We start from the raw sequence: 20313 nt of genomic DNA, 5'->3' as shown, positions 1-20313 counted from the left end.
TGAAAATGGGCGTGGCGTCGCCTACTTATAGACCAGAAACCATATCTCAGGAACTACTGGACCGATTTCAATGAAATTCGGTATATAATATTTCCTTAACACCCTGATGACACGTACGGAATATGGGTGAAATCGGTTCACAACCACGCCTTCTTCCAATATAACGCTATTTTGAATTCCATCTGATGTCTTCTCTGTATAATATATATGTAACGGGTGATTTTTTTGAGGTTAGGATTTTCATGCATTAGTATTTGACAGATCACGTGGGATTTCAGACATGGTGTCAAAGAGAAAGATGCTCAGTATGCTTTGACATTTCATCATGAATAGACTTACTAACGAGCAACGCTTGCAAATCATTGAATTTTATTACCAAAATCAGTGTTCGGTTCGAAATGTGAAAATCCGCTTTTTTATCGACAAATTTTGTTCAGCGATGAGGCTCATTTCTGGTTGAATGGCTACGTAAATAAGCAAAATTGCCGCATTTGGGGTGAAGAGCAACCAGAAGCCGTTCAAGAACTGCCCATGCATCCCGAAAAATGCACTGTTTGGTGTGGTTTGTACGCTGGTGGAATCATTGGACCGTATTTTTTCAAAGATGCTGTTGGACGCAACGTTACGGTGAATGGCAATCGCTATCGTTCGATGCTAACAAACTTTTTGTTGCCAAAAATGGAAGAACTGAACTTGGTTGACATGTGGTTTCAACAAGATGGCGCTACATGCCACACAGCTCGCGATTCTATGGCCATTTTGAGGGAAAACTTCGGACAACAATTCATCTCAAGAAATGGACCCGTAAGTTGGCCACCAAGATCATGCGATTTAACGCCTTTAGACTATTTTTTGTGGGGCTACGTCAAGTCTAAAGTCTACAGAAATAAGACAGCAACTATTCCAGCTTTGGAAGACAACATTTCCGAAGAAATTCGGGCTATTCCGGCCGAAATGCTCGAAAAAGTTGCCCAAAATTGGACTTTCCGAATGGACCACCTAAGACGCAGCCGCGGTCAACATTTAAATGAAATTATCTTCAAAAAGTAAATGTCATGAACCAATCTAACGTTTCAAATAAAGAACCGATGAGATTTTGCAAATTTTATGCGTTTTTTTTTAAAAAAAAGTTATCAAGCTCTTAAAAAATCACGTTAGGAACCAATGATGATAGCGGAATAAAACTTTACACAAATACGGTATGTGAGCTGAGGTATCCCTTGTGGAAAAATTGCTGTGATCGGACTATAACTTTTCAAGGTCCCTGATATCGAATACGAAGAACTCAGTGCCTAACCTAACCTAACCTAATTTTTCACCGATAATATCGGTAAATCTCTCAGAATTTAATTCTAATTAATTTTACAGCAAAATAAAAAAATATGTGAATGACGGATAATGAAATCTCGATTATCACTTTATCATGCGAGAGTATAAAATGTTCGGTGACACCCGAACTTAGCCCTTCCTTACTTGTTTCTTGTTTTGTTTAATATAAGTAAACATTTAATTTCGGTAAGTTCTGCAGCTCGAAGGAGACTTCTTTGATTGTTCCTTTTAAAAATAGCTAAAGTTGAAGTATTGCACATGTAATTATTTGATCGGAATATAACTAAATTTGATAACGTAACCGGCCAAAGGTTAGCATATAATGGAAGTCGTTTTGCCTACTCCTTCCAGCCATGAGGTTCGAATTAAGTTTACTTAATAAGAGGAATGATATTTTATGAACATTTTGTATAATAGCTATGTATATGTTTAAGAGTTTTCGAGGTTCGCTACTTTTTTTTAAGATAAACACAGAAATTTCAAATTTAATGGGTAATGTTTATTATCATTCGAATGAATAGATTTTAGACGTTACATATTCCCACAACAGGAAAAAGTCCAACAGGTGTTATCACGCGATCTTGGGGGCCAATCGACTGGCCCCAAATGTGAACTTTGTCGGTTACGTTTTCCCCGAAGAAATATGGTTCCATGATTCCACCAGCCGTGAGACCATACCAAACCGTTGTTTTTTCTGACTGAAATGGTAGCTCTTGAATCTCTTTATGTTGCTATATACTGCAATTTTGCTTGCTTACGTACCCTTTGAGCCCATCTCTGGCTCATCGCTGAACAAAATTTGGAAAACGTTGGATTTTCTTGGAACTTTTCAAGCTGTATTTTCTACGCTTTTAATTAAAGATCTCGACGTAGAATGCGCCAAGTCGTTCCATCCGTCAGTCCGATTGCTGTGAACGGCGCCGAATTGCCTCTCCACGGTCTTCGTGTACACTCTCAGCGAAACATATTGTTTACAGAATTTGAATTTTCGTACCGCTACTCAGATTACCCGTTATAATAGACCGATCTGAATAGTTTATTCGGAGATTGTTACCTTGGCCAATAATTTTTGCTGAATTTCATGAAGATATTTTGTCACATAAGAAAGATTTTTCTTATAAGAACTTTATTTTTATCGACCTGTTTATATGGCAGCCAAAAATATTCTATAGTGGCCAGATATCGGTGGTTTCGACAAATAAGCATATTCATGGGAAGAAGAGGACGTGTGCAAATTTCGGATAGATAGCTCTAAAGTTGAACTAGTCCGCGGATACACAGACAGACAGACGTAAATGGATAAATCGACTCAACTGCCACGCTTTATAGGATCTCCGATGCCTTTTGCTGAGTGTTCCAAAATGCGTTGCAAACTTAATACGCTGTCCACCGTAAGTGGTTATGAATGAATTGAATTGGAATTCATGTCCAAAACTATGAAAATCTTTAACCTTCACTATTTACCCTTCCTGCAAGTGAGTGGAATTAGGAGCACACACCTCCATACATGTGTACATATGTATGTATGTACATATATACAGAATTTAAGAGAAAATGTTGAACTTGATTGCCAATGCTCATAAAATAATATTTTCCAACCAAAAATATATTATCTCTGTTTTTTGTTCTAGCTGTAACTCAAACATATGTACATGCATGTCTGTAAGTATCTATGTTTGTGTGCATGTGTGTGTGCATGTATCTATGCGCAACATCTATGCCCTGTGTATAAAAATAGAACGATTTCCGCGAATTCGCAATGAATAAGGAAGGATAACTACTCACCGTTGGCAAATTGACACTGATAGAAACACTTTCAACACCAACACCACTACAGCTGAGCGACAAACGCAAACACAAACGCACAAACCGCTGCGTTGAGTGTGTTTGTGTATACACTAGTATAACAATTTAGAATATTTTAAATTGCGGATATGCGTTGTGTGACGCGAATCAACACGGATTTTAATCTTTTAATTTCCTTTCGGAATAATTATTACTTTTACTTAATAATACAAGCAATATGAGACACACTTTCTATTCGCCACAAAATATTGATTATATAAATACACAAACAGGACTCTCCCAAACACCAAACAGCAAAAAAAAAATGTGGCTAACACTGCGGACCAAGAGCACGTTCTCCGGCTAAAATGAAGCACTAACAACCTTCACTTCTAGGCTTTGCGCAACTTTCTTTTGCAATTTTATGATTTCTTTCAAAAATGTATGCTTTTTGTTGTATATATGAATGTACATATATTGTAACGATACAATTTTTTTCTATATTCACTGCTTGAATTTATGTTATGGATTTTACGATTTTTGGAATTTTAGCCAACACACACAGCGAGTCGCCACTTTTTGTGTAGATATTGCCTTTCCGTATGCCTTCGTATTCACCATGGCTTCCTTTACTCGTTGCCGTTGGCTGTTTCTTTAGCTCCTGCTTCTTCTTTTGCTTCGTCTTTTGCTTGTTTCACTGCCACTGCTATTGCCACTACCACTTTCATTGCTATTTGCTGCTGCTGTGGCTGCTTTACGCCAACATAAAATCAATATTGGCCGCACAGCACATTTTTCAACACTCACTTTTCTTCAACACACTGCAAATCACTTCAAATTATATTTTAAATAAATTACTTTTGGAAATTATATTTCGAAAATATAAATATTTTAGCGCTACGAACCCGTTATATTCATATATATGTATGTATGTATGTATTTTATATATGTGTCGCTGTGTTTAACCGTGTAATCACTAAGCGTTTGTGTCGTGTATCCGCGTGCTCTCCGGCGCCAATCCAACTACTGAACCAAGCAGCCAAAGTAACAAGCCATGTTGCTGCCTTCGCAGCCTGACATCTCAAACAATGCTGTTGTCCGCGTTGTTGTTGGCATTGTTGTTGGCTGTGCAGTGGTTAGCGCTTGGCCAAATCGATAGATTGCGCAGCGAGTGGTAAGATTATGGAAACGAAACAAAACAAAGAAGTGGAAAGCAAAAACCTCCGTGGAAAATTGTTTGCTTCTTAGTGGTGGCTTTTGCTTCCTGAGAGCGCCAGCAACCAGTTTTGTGCTGTGCTAAGAGGCTGTTGCTCAAATCCAGTTTTGAGCGACACCTTGCATGCTACACACACGCACACGCACCCATACACCTGCATACACAAGGAAACCAACAACAAGAGCTAGAATCATGCGCAGTAACGTCATAACCCACGTTCAATAGGCCGCCAGTGGTGGAAGCAAGAAAACTAAACAACAACAACAACAACAATAAATTGCAGCAAGGTATGATTCTCTCCACCCTCCGTTGCCATAGCGCGGTGTGGTGGAAATATTTATTGAAAACATGCTGCTGCTGTCAAAACCACTGAGCTTCAGAGCGCCGAATTGGCGCTGAGCTGAGTTTGTTCTAATACCATCGAAAACCCACATACACAAATTTACTAATACATACATTCACCAATAGTCACACCAAAACAACAGCAAGTAAGTGCAGGTATCATATCTACACCATTGAACTCCAATTAAACACCTTAAGCAGCAACAACAAGCGAAAATGCAACGCAGCATGATTGTACAGTGGGCAGTTTTAGGAAAATTTGACATCGAATTTTTTAGTTAAATCTGATGAAATTCGGTTCGAATTATTTAATCTGTCTATTAACTTACTAAGTCGACTTAGACTAACTTAACTTATGACTGCGGTATCTTTTTAGCGGCTAACAACTTACTTTTCCTAAGCGCCACCGGAGTGTTCAATAACATTCGCCTTCAATGTATGGGTCTTTGACAAATTTTTACAATATACACAGTAATATATCGTCGATAGAAAAGCAATAATTAATGTAAAAAACTCCCACAGTATGACGTCAGTGAAAGTCACCGAACTGAACCGAACCGCCAGAAAGCGGCTGCTCATATACTGGTTTCCATATATCTGAGACTGCCAGAAGTATCATCGCTAATAACAATACATAATGAAATTTTCGACGTGGTTGACAGACGGATCAGGGTGAAATGAAATACCTTAAGGATTCCATGTGGCGGCCTGTTTTTGAGGGATTTTTTTCTATGACCAGTAAATAGATAGAGATTTAAGTTTGTTATTATTTATTAAAATATATTTTGACAGCATAAATATAAATTTTAGGCTAAAAAATTGCGTAGAACTTGAGTAACAGCTCTCTGAACACCACCGCCAACATCGGTTGACATTTGAAAACAAGTTGCTAACTTTTCGTTTCTTTTTTTTTGGTTTTTTTGCTACAAAAAAATCGAAATTGGACAATTTTTGATTAATAATAGATCAGTCTATTAAAGTTTCAAGTTATGCGGTCAAGTCGTTTTTGAGATCCTAGGAGGAAAGTTTGAATAACATATTTTTGAGAAAACTGCGTTTAAAGTTTCAAGTTCGCTTAAACAACAGTCGAACAGCTCCGTCGTCAAATTTTTAATAACCACTTAACTACCGCATTCTTAACATGTTAAGAAGCCATTTATGAAAAAAATTTTAGTCCATCAAATGTATTGGCTCCATTAAAGAGTCAAAAAAGTGCAAAAAATATACATTCGTTCGAACTAAACTAGACCTCCATTTGGCGTTGCTAATCAGTTAAGATCTTCCGTATCAACTTTTCTTATTCGATTCTGTTATGGTAGCACTAACGAAGACTCGTTTGAAATTGTTTGTGTCAGTGGATTTGACAAACGCCAAGAATTGTTATTTAATAAGGTCCCTGGTTCAGACTTCCGGCCTTATTTCTGATACAAAAAGTCAGCAAATATAAAATTTTCAGGATCTCATATTTATCATTTATGGCAAAAACAAATCTAGCATCTAAACGTCATAACATTTATTTGAACCCATCCATACTGTATACAATTTACATATAATTTAAGCATTTTTATTACTAAAACCGTATAGAACCACTGTCACCCCTTTTTCAAAAGACTGCACTTGATTTTCGGCATATACTTACATACATACATGCACATACACATGTTTTCCAACATATTACCTGCAAATATGCTGACAACGTTGCTCATGCATAAAAAGGTGTCCTCTCATATGTGTGCTGTATATATGTACAAATGTATGCATGTCTAAAGGTGTGTGTGCGCTCTCACATCTTCTCATTGTAGAACCTACAACGGAGATACAGTCATCTGCATTTTACCAGCATTTTGGTCTATTCACCACGATGTATGCGAGTGGCTATAATTGTATGGAAGTGTGCCAGGTAAGTACGTGAACCCAGCGACAAGTGGAACTCAAATATTTGTTTGTCTCTTTGGTCGCACAGCCGACTTCGAAATTCACTAAATTTACCTGAGGTATTTTGCATACAAATAAGAATAAATCTTTGATTTTCATATGCTTTCCAAATAATGATGTCTCAAGAACCTCAATATCTGCGTTTGTTACAGCGAAGACCAGAACATAAAATAAATTTCATACCAACGTTATAGAAATGTATGAAACTGTGTTCATACCGATAAGTCTTCCCGATTGCCTTTGAACGTTGCCATGAGCCCATAGAAATATGTGCAAACGTTCTTCTAGTATAATTAGGTCTTTGATATACATATGTAGATACAGAGAGTTGAAGAAAAGTTCGAATAGCATTTACCCTTCTGAAGAACAACAAAGCGGCGGGGGTCGATGAATTGTCGGTCGAGCTATTCAAATACGGCGGCGAAGAACTGATAATGTATTGTAGAATATGGTCGGACGAAAGCATATGCGACGTTTGGAATCCAAAAAAGGAGACTCCACAGTCTGCGCCAACTACCGTGGCATTAGCCTGCTCAACACCTTAAGGTTCTATCGAGCAGACTGAAGCTTACCGTCAACAAACTGATTGGACCTTATCAGTGTAGCCTCAGGAACTAGCCAGATTTCAAAGCTACTTTTGATTGCACGAAAAGGAGATGTCTTTATGCCGCTATATCTGAATTTGGTAGCCCCGAAAAACTAATACGTCTGTGTAAACTGACGTTGATCAATACCAAATGCTCCGCCAGGAACAGCAGATCTGAATAGAGAAGGTACAATCTTCTATAAGAGTGCGCAACTGCTGGCGTACACAGATGAAATTACACTAAACAGTCGTCGCATGCGCGACTTGGCTGTATGAGATATACGACAACATTGGCATAGTTCAGCAGACAGCGACTACGTTGACTATGTCATGTCGTCCGAATGGACGAGAATACTCCATCTCCGAGAGTATTCGACGCAGTACCCGCCGGGGAAAGCAGAAGAAGAAGATGAATCCGTTGGAAGGACCAGGTGGAATCTACAATTGGCGCCAAACAACGAAAAGGAAAAGCGACTGGCGCACTGTTGTAAATTCAGCGATCCAATAAAGAAGAAGAAGAAGGCTTCGCTAGGCTAGGGCATGTCGTCCGAATGGATGAAAACACTCCAGATCTGAGAGTATTGGACAGTACCAGCCGGAGTAAGCAGAGGAAGACCTCCATTCCAATGCAAAAACCGGGAGGAGAAAGACTTGTCTGCAAGTGTCTGAAAATTTGTGACTTAAGTCAGGGAGAAGGTCTTTACACAATTTGGTGATAGGAACATCCGAACTTATAGCTATAATCAAAGCCATGGGCGCAACAATCCTTTATTCGACTATGAAAAAGTGTAATGCGGCTCAAAAAATAAATATTTTTGGACACTTTGGACTACCTGTTGAGCTATTAATACTGGCAACACTGAACTAATGCAGTCATTCTATGCAGAATATGGTTTCGATTGGAATTTAAGTGTAATGTGTCTAATATAAATATAATTAATAATATCTTGCAAACAAAAATATTACTTAATACTCGTATTTCAAAAGAGAAGAAAGAAAGGTTCTACAAGCTTACATTAGAGTCCACCGTTTGCAGGCTCAAGAAGCACCTGTCCAAGATGGGCATAATCTCTTGTGCAAACTGCTGGTTTTTGGTTATGACATATTTACATATGGTTCCTATATGTGAATTATATCTTTAATAGTTTAATTCGTTATAATCAGTGGAACTTTAAACAAATAAAATTTAAAAATAAACTTTGAAAGTAATCTAAATTATATTTTTTAATCAAAAGCCTAACTAACATATTGCACATGGTGTTTCCAATAGGCACTAACTTCTCAAACGAAGCAATCAATCAACAATCAATCATATTATACACGTATGAGAATAAGAAAGACTCGAAAAGGAAAAGGGCTCATTCGCAAACTCCAAATAAACGTACGTGAATCATTGCCCTTTTGTATGTTAGAAAATGCAATAGCATAGGTGAGGTTATGTCGTTAACCCTCGCCCCAAAGATAGCGAACGATACCACTAGGACAATTGTGATCGCTGGTCCCACGTGATTTCCAAAACTCCAAGATGTACATCACCTTACCTTTTTAGATCGACGCACAGTGTTGCGAAACCGGAATTTTTTGGAATCATATTGCCTAAACTGTAATTTTAATTGTATCGATGAGAATCTTCTACAGATTAGTCAGAATGAAACCCCAAACAGAATGAGTGAAAAAAAAATTTACACCGAAAAAAAATTGTTGGGTCAAATTTTCAACAAAAGTAAAAAAAAAAAAAAAGTTGTTGTTTACAAAACAAAATTATTTTAATTCTTCTTTTATTTCTGATAAATACCCAATGATTAGTTTTTTAAATAAAGTATAGGGTGGTCCGAACAAGAATTGTAAACGTCAAATTTTCATGATTTTTCGATTGTTGTTGAAAAACTCTGAAATTTTATATGAAACCAAAATCTATTTCATTTCTTATTTGAAAGGTGGCAATAAAAGCTTTAATTTGATACCGGTTTGAAGTCAATAGCTTCAGTTTTAAGAGAGTTATGCTCATTTTTGTGGAGTGCTAGAATAGATGTAGAATAAAAAAAAAATTTGAAGATACTATTTTATAACACAGGCATATTTTATTGCATTCTACAGAAAAATTACAAATTATCAGTCATCTACCAATAAGTTCATTGCTTCCTCTGATAATTTCAGGTGTTTCTTCTCCTTCAGTATTCTCCTACTTGTGATTGCGGGATCAGAATTGGCGAGCAGATAATGTAATATGTCTTCACAATTGTCTTTTCTTGATGTTTTCCTCGCATGGTAAAGCCTTGTGTTTCTGAAGTCCTTGTTTCCTGGCGATTAGCCGAAACCGGTCTGAAAATAATAAAAATTTGACGTGGGATGACGGAAAGTCACCCGAAAACCAATATGATTAAATTATTCAATAAGTGATTCCGAGAATTTCCGTTCTATTTCTATGGAATAAATACTGAGAGTGATATACTAAAATCGCTATAACTCCCAGGAGGGCAGGTATGGGCAGCTGATTTTTTCACAGTTCGTTGAAAACAAATTATGTAACATGGACTTTTTGACTTTGGGACTTTTTAGATATTGCTTACCTAACCCAAATTTAAAGGAAAAATGGACCTTTAGTCGGGTTTTCGCTCTAAAAAAGGTGCATATGAAAATGTCTCAAACAACATTCCTTTGTTTTACAGAAGATACTTGTCCGAAGGCAGATTTTTTTTCCGAATCAAAATATCTGTCACCAAAATCAAATGAGATCATTTTGAATACAGCCCTGAAATCCCCTCTTTTCGTGAAAATTTTGTAAAATCAACGAGCCAACATAAAAATAAGCTTTATGTGTTTTTTGTTTACTTGGAACGTCTGTGACAAAATTGCATCATTAAAAACACTGAAAAAAATAATCGGAGAAAAGTTACTTTTCCACTAGCCGCAACACAGTGCGACGTAGAGTTTGGAGCTTATCAAAAATGTGTTAAGGTAGCTAATATTAATACCAGACACTTTAACAGATTCGCAAAAGGTCTGCCTATAAAGATGTTTCAATCTCGGCTAGACAGTTGAGAAGACTCATACAGTTGTAGCCTCACTGAATGATGAACCTTACTAAGAGAAAGAAGTTCAGAGAACTTAGCGAGTTTGGTTTTTCCGGTTATCCTACACCATACGAAAGCCCAAAAATAGGCTTTACTTACTTTATTATCAAAGCTATTGTTTCACTTTTTAAAAGTGTATATGTATGTGTAATACTGATATCAGAGGTATATGGCAACGATCCATCGGTATTATTGGACTTACTGAAAAACCCGATGTAGTTGAACAATCTAAAGCCACAAATGGATCTACGAGGTTGTTGCGTAAGTTAAGGAAGAACATAGTCGTCCTAAGTGAATAATATTCGGTCCCATACTATACTTTAGGAATGTTGGAAAATTTGGAATTAAAAAAATAAGTTTTTAAACACTGTTTTCTACTTTACCAAAATTAATAGGAACACAATGATTTTCTGTCTGACTTTTGTTGAATAAGAAAACTGAATTTGAAAAAAAAGAAACACGTATAATTCGTTAAATATTTCACACAGTTTCGTAATACGTCGGCTTTTTAATCATGGAAGACGAGTGAGTGCAAAAAAATTTTTAAGTTAGCTTTACATGTATAATCCTGGGCTTCTTACAGAAAAGAGAATTCTTGTCCACGAATGTATGGACACCTATGCAAATTCCATTGGCGAGGCATTGTCTTAATTGTAACACCAATTCTATTACTGCCAATCATAGTACCAGGTTATGAGAGGGTAAGTTTCGCATTAATCAAGAGCTTGGGTTCGACCATTTAGATGTTTTCATGTTCCCTTTGTAGCCCTTACGCTGCCTATATGTATTTTCTCTCATGTCCATTTATTGGTTAACAACTGCCGTACCGTTACAAGTGACCGGTTTGTTGCCATTTGTATTGCTGCCATTTCTGGGCCTCATGGTAAGAACTCGCACAATCGCTGTGCCCACATATGGTACATAGATAACATTTTTTTATATTTTTTTCAGGATTCAACTCCGACGTGTAAACAATACTTCACGGTACCGTTAGCAATTTTCATAGGCGGCGCTATTGTGGGCCTAAGCATCGAATCCAGTAATTTGGGTAAACGGGTGGCGCTCGGTTTATTGACAATGCTGGGTGTTAGTCCCAAACGGTAATTATGTTGAGCTATGTACATACAAATCTATTAGATTCCAAAATTGTATTACCAATTTTCTTCAAAGCATTATCCTTACTCTCATATTGACTACCGGATTTTTCTCGATGTGGATGCAGAACACAATCACTACGGCAATGATGTTGCCCCTAGTGAAGGCAGTGCTCGAAGAATTCGAGGCGGTAAGTGGGCCAATTTACGTTGAAACTTTTACAAAAATAAGAATTAAACACGTCTTTAGGGCGGTCTAAGGATCAAGGAAGACAAAAAGCCTGAGCAAGACGAAGAGTATGTAGGATTACTTTGTAAATCAGTTGATAATTTCTTGATACCCACATTTTTTCCTACAGGAATAGAGAGTCTTCACACATCGCCACTGGCTATTACTTGGCTGTATGTTATTCGGCAACGATTGGTGGCTGTGCATCATTAATTGGTACTTCCACAAATATAGCAACAAAGGGTATATATGAAAAGTAAGTATTGCTTGAAGCCTATTAAAGGAGAAAAATTTCATTTCGTGTTTTTAAAAGCATGGGTTCTAACATAATTCATATGTTACAAAGTTTACTTTTAATATCTTCTGAAATCAGATTCTGTAAATTTACGTAAAGTACGAGCCGCTTTAGCTGAATGAGCCGAAGGTGTGGCTGGAGATCCGTAATGAAGCTTAAAATTGAGCTCGGTTGTGTACCTTTATGTATATTTCGTTTTTTAACATATCGGGTCTACAAGAAAAAACTTCGATAAGTCGGAAAGAGAAAGAAGGAAGATAAGAGAGAAGAGAAAAGTAGTATAAAGCTACAACTCCTAAGATTTTCTACACTGCTTAAGTATAACTTTATAAAGATAGTCCCTACTCTAATGGGAACTACTCTAATGTTAACGGAATATAATTAAGACAATTATGACTGAATAATTAACAGTGTTGGATATGAAGCTTTCGGGTTAAGTTAAGTAATTCATTCAGAATTAGTATAAAACGAAGCTGGTTGAGAATCGAACGTTAAAGACTCTTAGCTATTCACCACCGATGTTACCATACGCATAATTATACTCTCGCAACAAAGTTGCTAAGGAGAGTATTATAGTTTTGTTCACATAACGGTTGTTTGTAAGTCCTAAAACTAAAAGAGTCAGATATAGGGTTATATATACCAAAGTGATCAGGGTGACGAGTAGAGTTGAAATCCGGATGTCTGTCTGTCCGTCCGTCCGTCCGCCCGTCCGCCCGTGCAAGCTGTAACTTGAGTAAAAATTGAGATATCATGATGAAACTTGGTACACGTATTTCTTGGCTCCATAAGAAAGTTAAGTTCGAAGATGGGCAAAATCGGCCCACTGCCACGCCCACAAAATGGCGGAAACCGAAAACCTATAAAGTGTCATAACTAAGCCATAAATAAAGATATTAAAGTGAAATTTGGCACAAAGGATCGCATTAGGGAGGGGCATATTTGGACGTAATTTTTTTGGAAAAGTGGGCGTGGCCCCGCCCCCTACTAAGTTTTTTGTACATATCTCGGAAACTACTATAGCTATGTCAACCAAACTCTATAGAGTCGTTTCCTTCAGGCATTTCCATATACAGTTCAAAAATGGAAGAAATCGGATAATAACCACGCCCACCTCCCATACAAAGGTTATGTTGAAAATCACTAAAAGTGCGTTGACCGACTAACAAAAAACACCAAAAACACTAAATTTTACGGAAGAAATGGCAGAAGGAAGCTGCACCCAGGCTTGTCCTTTAAATTGAAAATGGGCGTAGCGTCGCCCACTTATGAACCAAAAACCATATCTCAGGAACTACTCGACCGATTTCAATGAAATTCGGTATATAATATTTTTTTTCAACCCTGATGATATGTACAAAATATGGGTGAAATCGGTTCACAACCACACCTTCTTCCAATATAACGCTATTTTAAATTCCATCTGATGCCTTCTCTGTATAATATAACTTTTCAAGGTCCCTGATATCGAACACGAAGAACTCAGTGCCTAACCTAACCTAACCTAATTTTTCACCGAAAATATCGGTAAATCTCTCAGAATTTAATTCTAATTAATTTTACAACAAAATAAAAAAATATGTAAATGACGGATAATGAAATCTCGATTATCACTTTATCATGCGAGAGTATAAAATGTTCGGTGACACCCGAACTTAGCTGTTCCTTACTTGTTTTTTGTTGTCTTTCATCTATACTATTTGTTACTTTACATTCTTCTTCTTCATTGTTGGCATACGCGGTTAGGCGCCAATTGGAAATTAAAGGACCTGGCTACATGGTCCTTCTCCACCTGGTCTTTCCAACGGAGGTCTTTCTCTTCTTATGCTTCCGCTGGTAGGTGTTGCGTGTTCTCAGGGATGGAGTGTTTTTTCGGACGACATGATCAAGCCAGCGTAGCCGCTGCCTCTTAACTCGCTGAACTATGCCAATGCCGTCGTATATTTCGTACAGCTCATCGTTCCATCGACTGTGTCACTACGCAAAGAACCATAAATCTTCCGCAGAGCATTTTTCTCGAAAACTCGTACCGCCGACTCATCAAATGTTGTCAACGTCCATGCCTTTGGTTTGATCATTGTTCGTCAAGAGAGGAGTTTACTTCTCAATTGCATACCCAGTCCGAAGTAGCACCAGTTGGCAAGAGTTCTGCTGCGTTGGTTTTCGAGGCTGGTTCCAAAATGGACAAAATTATCTATGACTTCAATGTTATGTCATAATTTCAATATGGGAGCCAAGTCGGGATTGCGATCATTGTTTGTTTGATCAAGGAGATATGTCGTCTTGCCCTCGGTTGTTCAGGCTAATGATATCAATATCGTCGGCGTATGCTAGCACACTGTACACTCTTATAGAATATTGTACTTTCCTAGTTCAGCTATGCAGATCGAATTAATTTTTCCGACACTAGATTGAGTCCTTCGTAATCCTGATGGAGCTCTTGGTATTGCTCAACGTCAATTTACACAGCCGTATCAGTTTTACGGGGATACCAAATTCACACATAGCGGTATAAAGGTAGCTCCTTTTCTTGCTATCAAAAGCAGCTTTGAAATCGACGAAGAGGTGGTGTGTATCGATTCTCCTTTCACGGGTCTTTTCAAGATTTTACATTATTGATTGCGTATTAAAGTTGTTGTTGCTCTTTATGATTATTTTAATTGTACTCATTAATATTTGCTTAACTTTCAGTTTATTTGTGAATACCACAGACGTCATTGATTTTCCCAAAGCGTTGGCATACAATGTACCTTGGGTGCTAGTAGCCTTAGTGCTCTTGTACTTCACACTTTTAATGACACATTTTGGTCTTTGTCGTCCAAAAAGTGCGACCGGTGCAGCACTTTCTAGCTTCACAAAAAGTTCTAACGAAGTTACGACTGCAGTTAAACAGAAATTCGAGGATATGGGCCCGATGAGCATTCATGAAATTCAAGTTGCTATAATATCTATACTCATGATATTTTTGCTTACATTTCAATCACCTGGAATTATAACGGGATGGGCTGATCCTATGAATAAGAAAGGGTGAGTATGGTTGTTATAAAAGTGATTAAGAGAAATCAACTTCCAAGTTTGCTTAGCTGCTCTTACATTATAACAACATATTGAAACACTTTGTCACATTTTGGATACTGTAGACAAGTCAATAAGGTTGACCAATGGTTTCATGATAGGTTGGGTTAGGTCATTACGACTTATCCCCGATCAATATATAATACACAATACTACTAAGGCGACTAATTTTAATACAAAAGAAGCCACCTGATCGACTGAAGAAGTGAGAGTCAAGGTGCTACAAGCCTAGTCTCTCAAAAGCGTGACAAAGAAGCGTGGAAATCATTTTATCTCATCATATCCAGTCAACTGCGACAGTAAAGCCCGGCTAAAATTTGTTGCCTTATGCGTAGATTTCACCTGATGCATCTCTGTTAGTCTTCTATAACGCTATCCGAACTAAAGGCACAAAATCTCTAACTAGCTCTGTGAAAATATGGCTTCGCTACTATCGTAGTGATTGCCTAGAGCATTACGAGATATGTACCTTTCCAACATTATTCATTGTTTTATGCAAAATAAATTTAGATAGTATTTAGATGAGACTTTGTATATATGCTTCTCGGTAGGTGGGTATTGATTGCAATGTTCTAACCATAATCACCCCCAATCTATAAAATTCAATATTTCGAAATTTTAGTATTTTTTCTGTGTAATTTATTTTTTCCATTTCGTTTCAGTTTTATCAAAGGAGCTACGCCAATGATTGCCGTGGTCGTAATGCTCTTTTATTTTCCAGCAAGATATACATTTTTCAAATTATGCTGCGGCAAGGGTAAATTGTAAAATCCTCATAGTTTTCTACTGAAAGCAGTTATACTTACTTATTACTAGGTCCTTTTCCTCCCAGCGCTGAGAAACCTTTGCTGTCATGGAAATACGTTAATAACAATTTCCCTTGGGGGATCGTTTTTGTACTAGGTATATTTATAACCTATATACATATATGTACATATCTGGTATATATATTAAAAATCTTCCTGTTTCGCATTTCCAGGTAGCGGGTTCGCACTCTCAAAAACATTTATAGAGTCTGGTTTATCTCTATGGCTTGCTGATAAAGTGTCCGCATTCAATGGATTGCCATTACCGGTTTTACAGTTATTTTCTCTTTTGGTTTCGGCATTTTTAACGACATTTACTTTGAATACGGGCGTGTGCAATATCGTTGTACCAATTATAAGTGAAATTGTAAGTAAAGAACATTTTATTAAAAAAAAATATTACAGTTATATGCTTGCCATGAGGTCTAAATCTAAAAATAGACATGTGCTCGCGACTGTAATTGGGACGATCAAATTTCGGTTTCCCACTTTGCACTAGCAATTTGTGCTCACCTTTCTTGTTCAAAGAGGTTTTCAGATCTGAGGCGAGGGGTTACTGAAAGTTAAAACAACCAATATGGTTATAGTGAGATACTGAAACATTTATTACAATTGAATTGACTTACCCGGAGACAAACTTCAGCAAATGCTTTGAGATGACGTTCCTTTCAAGAAATTTGTAGAGAAGAGCTGATGCCAGAATCTCAACCCAGACGACCCTAAAATATATCATGGCACAGTGAGTTTACTTGTTGTGTCATCAGTGCTACTGTAAAGGGAGCAGTTCGCAGCGATTGTAGTGCTACTGGCAGAGAGGGAAGAAGATCAGAACTACTATGCGCCGCGGCCGCAATCCAAATCATTGGCTCCGAAATTCGAAAACCGGATTGAAGCAGGAATTTCAGTCAAAAGACAGCGGTCAGCGGGTCTGCCTAAGCGACCGAGAAAAAAACGACGCTCTAAAGCCAATTGTCAGGCTCGTGCGAAAAAGATGCTCTACGTCTAGATCGGCGGCGATTGCCAGTGATTGACTATCTCACGAGGCGTTTAATCCTGGCATTCATAGACAGAAACAACCCCCTTGGATATATTATGCAAGAAAAATTAACAGTATTTGAGTTGAAACTGTTGCATGTGCTATTCGCACGTGTGGTGGAAGACCCCCATGCCTACGTTCGATGGTTCATGACTTAAAGAAGAAGAAATCCGAGCTTAACATCTAGACAAAATCAGCAACGTGTTGGACAATGCTCTAAGGATCATACATTAATGGGCAATATCGACCAAAATAGAGGTACCATAAATGCCGAAAAAGCGGATATAGTACTCTTTACAAAGAGGTATAAAATCCCAGCTTGGAAACCCCCGAAGCTCAATGGGGTTGAGTTAATAATCAGGGAGCATTCCAAATATCTGAGAGTAATTTTGGAAATGATGTGGAAATTCAAAGTGGAGGAGAGAGTGAAAAAGGCCAGTGATGCATGTAAGATGTTAGGGTTTACATGAGGCCTGACACCATCGTGAAGTGGAAGGGCTGTCAACAAAATTTCATACAAAAGACTATTGAAGCGAATACACTAACTCGCTAATCTGTGCAATATGGGCGCGCTAAAACCGCTTCAACTGCAGCATAAGAAAAGATACTCAATCTACCGATCGACATTGGTTGCGTTAGGTGAATTCTCTATATAGACCTTCGGAAATAGCTCCATAAGTAGAAAGTTCGTGTACATATAAGACCACATGCCTTCACGTTTTATTATACTGGCTACACGCATATATGTATACTGGTTGCCAGGCCATAAAAGAATGGCGAGATGGAATACCTGAAGTACAGAATCACCAAGATCATGTGCATGAGTCCTGTAGAAAAACTTGCATACCTCTTACTCACACGGGCAGAAAATGTATAGAAATAGGCATGAGAGAGACGCTGGAACACCTCCTATGCCTCTGCTCATCATTATCTACAACTCGTCTTAAATATTTAGGAGTTTCGCAGTTCAAAGACGAGACGAAGTATTAAACTTAGATATCAAGTTGCTCTTGAAAGTCGCTAAAAACGTTAACGTTCTGTGTGACATAGCCTATTCTAATCTAACCTTTGATTCATATTAGCAATTGAATATCTCCCACTATTGATAATGTAACTTTCATCTACTATCTAAATTTCAAACTCTATCTACATTTCAGGCACGTAATGCTAAAACGCATCCACTAAATTTGGTATATCCAGCTGGCCTAGGTTGCTGTGTCGCTTTCCTTTTACCAATCAGTACGCCAGCTAATGCCCTTGTAGCAGAACAAGCCAACATAAGCTGGAAGAAAATGGTACGTCCAAAACTTACCAATAAATATACTTATTTTACATAGATTCTTTGGCCAACAATTTCTCGCTTTCATTTTACAGTTCGTTGCCGGTCTAATCCCTACGTTTACAACCGTAACTCTCATCTATCTGAATTCTATATCTTGGCACTTCATTGTATTTCCAGCAACTAAAGATTATCCTGCCTGGGCTGATCTCCAGAAGAAGTAAAGACAAACTTTCAACGGTTCTCATACATTCGAATATTTTTTTTGTAAAACTTCAACATTTATTTCCTTGTTGTTATATTAAATCATTTAACTTTTATTAAATAAAAACTTTTCCCGTTACTTACAATCGTCTAAATTCTTTTCACCAGCGATGAAATACATAAACCTATTTACGTAGCGGATACATGTTGTGGCCTATACGCTGACAATGTGTCACTTTCGGTTAGAGGTAAATTTCCGAATACTTTCCGTTGGCCCGTATCGTGCAGACTAAACTTAGCAAAAGAAAGATCTGGTATTGTTTACTAGGAAACGCAGCATTCCAGAAATCATACCACTATTATTCCATTATTAAATGGTATCAGATAATCGAGTGGAAGGTGGTGACTTTTAAGCAAAATTATGCGGAACGCCAAGCGATGTTGAAATCAAAATTAGTGAAAGAATGCCTTGATCTCTTAGTGGACCTAACATAATATTTCACGATAAACCTGCAAAAGGTTCCAGAACATAGTGATATCCCTGGTAACTGAGAAGCAGATGAACTAGCCAGAACAGTTCAACACTAACTTACAATTATACTCCGAAAATGAGAATATTACATGCTTCTGGAGACTTGTAGATATTGTCGGTGGAGTCAACCACTCACTTGCGCAAAAAGCAGGCAAACGTTGCATGAATGGAACAGGGGCCGCAAATGCCGACTATTGAAATTTAAAAGAAATGATATAAAAACTCTATTGGGGGTGCTAACAGCAAACATGCCAACAGACTAGGTAACATCTTCTATGCGAATGCAAGGCTCTGTGCACAAAAAGAATCACAGCTATCGATCGAGGGTTTCAGAGGTTGCAAAAATAAAACTCCATGTACTGATGAACTTCATCAGAAGAAGGCTCACAAAGGAGACAATAGAGTAGTATCATAATAGGCCTCTTAAAGGTCTACAAGCGTTGCCAATCTACCTTCCTAGACTTATTTACGATCATCTGAACCCATTTGCAGACAAAAAAAAGAGAGGCCGATATGAGTGAGGACGAAGAGATGAGACAAGCTGGCCGTCAGGGGTAATTCTCGGAAATTCTACAAAAAGATGCGGCGACTAACAGAAGGTTTCAAGACCGGAGCATACTCCTGTAGAAACCCCAGAGGTGATCTAGTGACTGATGCTCAGAGCATACGAAAATTATGGAAAGAACGCTTCTCCAGCTTGCTGAATGGCATAACATGAGAAGATGGCGAGCCCGATTCCCCAATCGATGATGATGCAACAGACGTTCCATTGCCCACCATGAAGAATTTCGAATAGCAATTAACCTCCGAGCGTATTGTGTGATTGGACCTTATGAGTGTAGCTTTAGACCGGGAAAATCGACAACTGACCAAATATTCATCAAGCGCCAAATCTTGGAAAATACCCGTGAAAAGAGCGTCGACACACACCATCTCTTCGTCGATTTCAAAGCTAATACGGCTGTATAAACTGATATTGTGCAATACCAAAGGCTCCTTCACTCTACTTCCACTCTGTTGGAGGACTGACGCGCTGTTGTAAACTCGGCTAAAACCGCTTAATCGCTGTCTACGCCAATAAATAAGATTCTTTTTTTTTTTAAATTATAGCTGCTACGAGGGCTGCTATATATATTTCTGGCCTAATAATGAAAATAGGAATATTTATCAACGAAAATGGTTTTATTGTTTTTCAAAATATTCTCCATCAAGATTTATACACTTTTGCATGCGCTCAAACCAATTTTCGAAGCACTTTTCCACTCCGATTGAGACACCTCCAAAACATGGTTTTTGAATGCTTCAACAGCATCTTCTGGCGACGAAAATCGTTGACCACGCATTATTTTCTTGATGTGTGGGAATAAAAAGAAGTCATTGGGTGCCAAGTCAGGGTTGTATGGCGGATGACCCATCAATTCGACGTTTTGGCCGGTCAAAAAGGCGCTGGTTTGAGCCAATGTGTGAGAGCTCGCATTGTCATGGTGCACAATGAT

At 37.9% G+C, this 20313-nt stretch overlaps 2 protein-coding genes across 3 annotated transcripts in view; one reads left to right on the top strand and one right to left on the bottom strand.

Moving 5' to 3' along the window:
* The window catches only part of LOC105224286 (mitogen-activated protein kinase kinase kinase 13-B), a 33780-nt gene extending 29567 nt beyond the window's left edge, over window positions 1-4213 (bottom strand). The window contains exons 1-2 of one of the 2 annotated variants that reach the window (XM_049457759.1): window positions 4020-4213; window positions 3115-3945 (exon numbers count right to left, since the gene is read on the bottom strand). The gene's annotated coding sequence lies outside the window, so the exon portion shown is untranslated. Of the gene's footprint in view, window positions 1-3114 lie in introns of both variants that reach the window. The other variant, XM_011202331.4, reaches the window with a different exon arrangement.
* Window positions 4214-10580: 6367 nt separating this feature from the next.
* On the top strand, window positions 10581-18729 carry LOC105224285 (protein I'm not dead yet). The gene is made up of 13 exons (XM_011202330.3): window positions 10581-10792; window positions 10851-10968; window positions 11034-11150; window positions 11219-11367; window positions 11438-11552; window positions 11612-11658; window positions 11721-11846; window positions 14577-14912; window positions 15623-15717; window positions 15777-15863; window positions 15940-16133; window positions 17960-18097; window positions 18177-18729. The coding sequence occupies exons 1-13, from the start codon at window positions 10782-10784 to the stop codon at window positions 18303-18305; spliced, it is 1662 nt and encodes a 553-aa protein (XP_011200632.2). The 5' UTR covers window positions 10581-10781; the 3' UTR covers window positions 18306-18729.
* Window positions 18730-20313: the final 1584 nt, after the last annotated feature.

This window comes from Bactrocera dorsalis, chromosome 5, assembly GCF_023373825.1.
Source record: "Bactrocera dorsalis isolate Fly_Bdor chromosome 5, ASM2337382v1, whole genome shotgun sequence".
NCBI lineage: Eukaryota > Metazoa > Arthropoda > Insecta > Diptera > Tephritidae > Bactrocera > Bactrocera dorsalis.
This window is presented reverse-complemented; position numbering and strand designations above follow the sequence as displayed.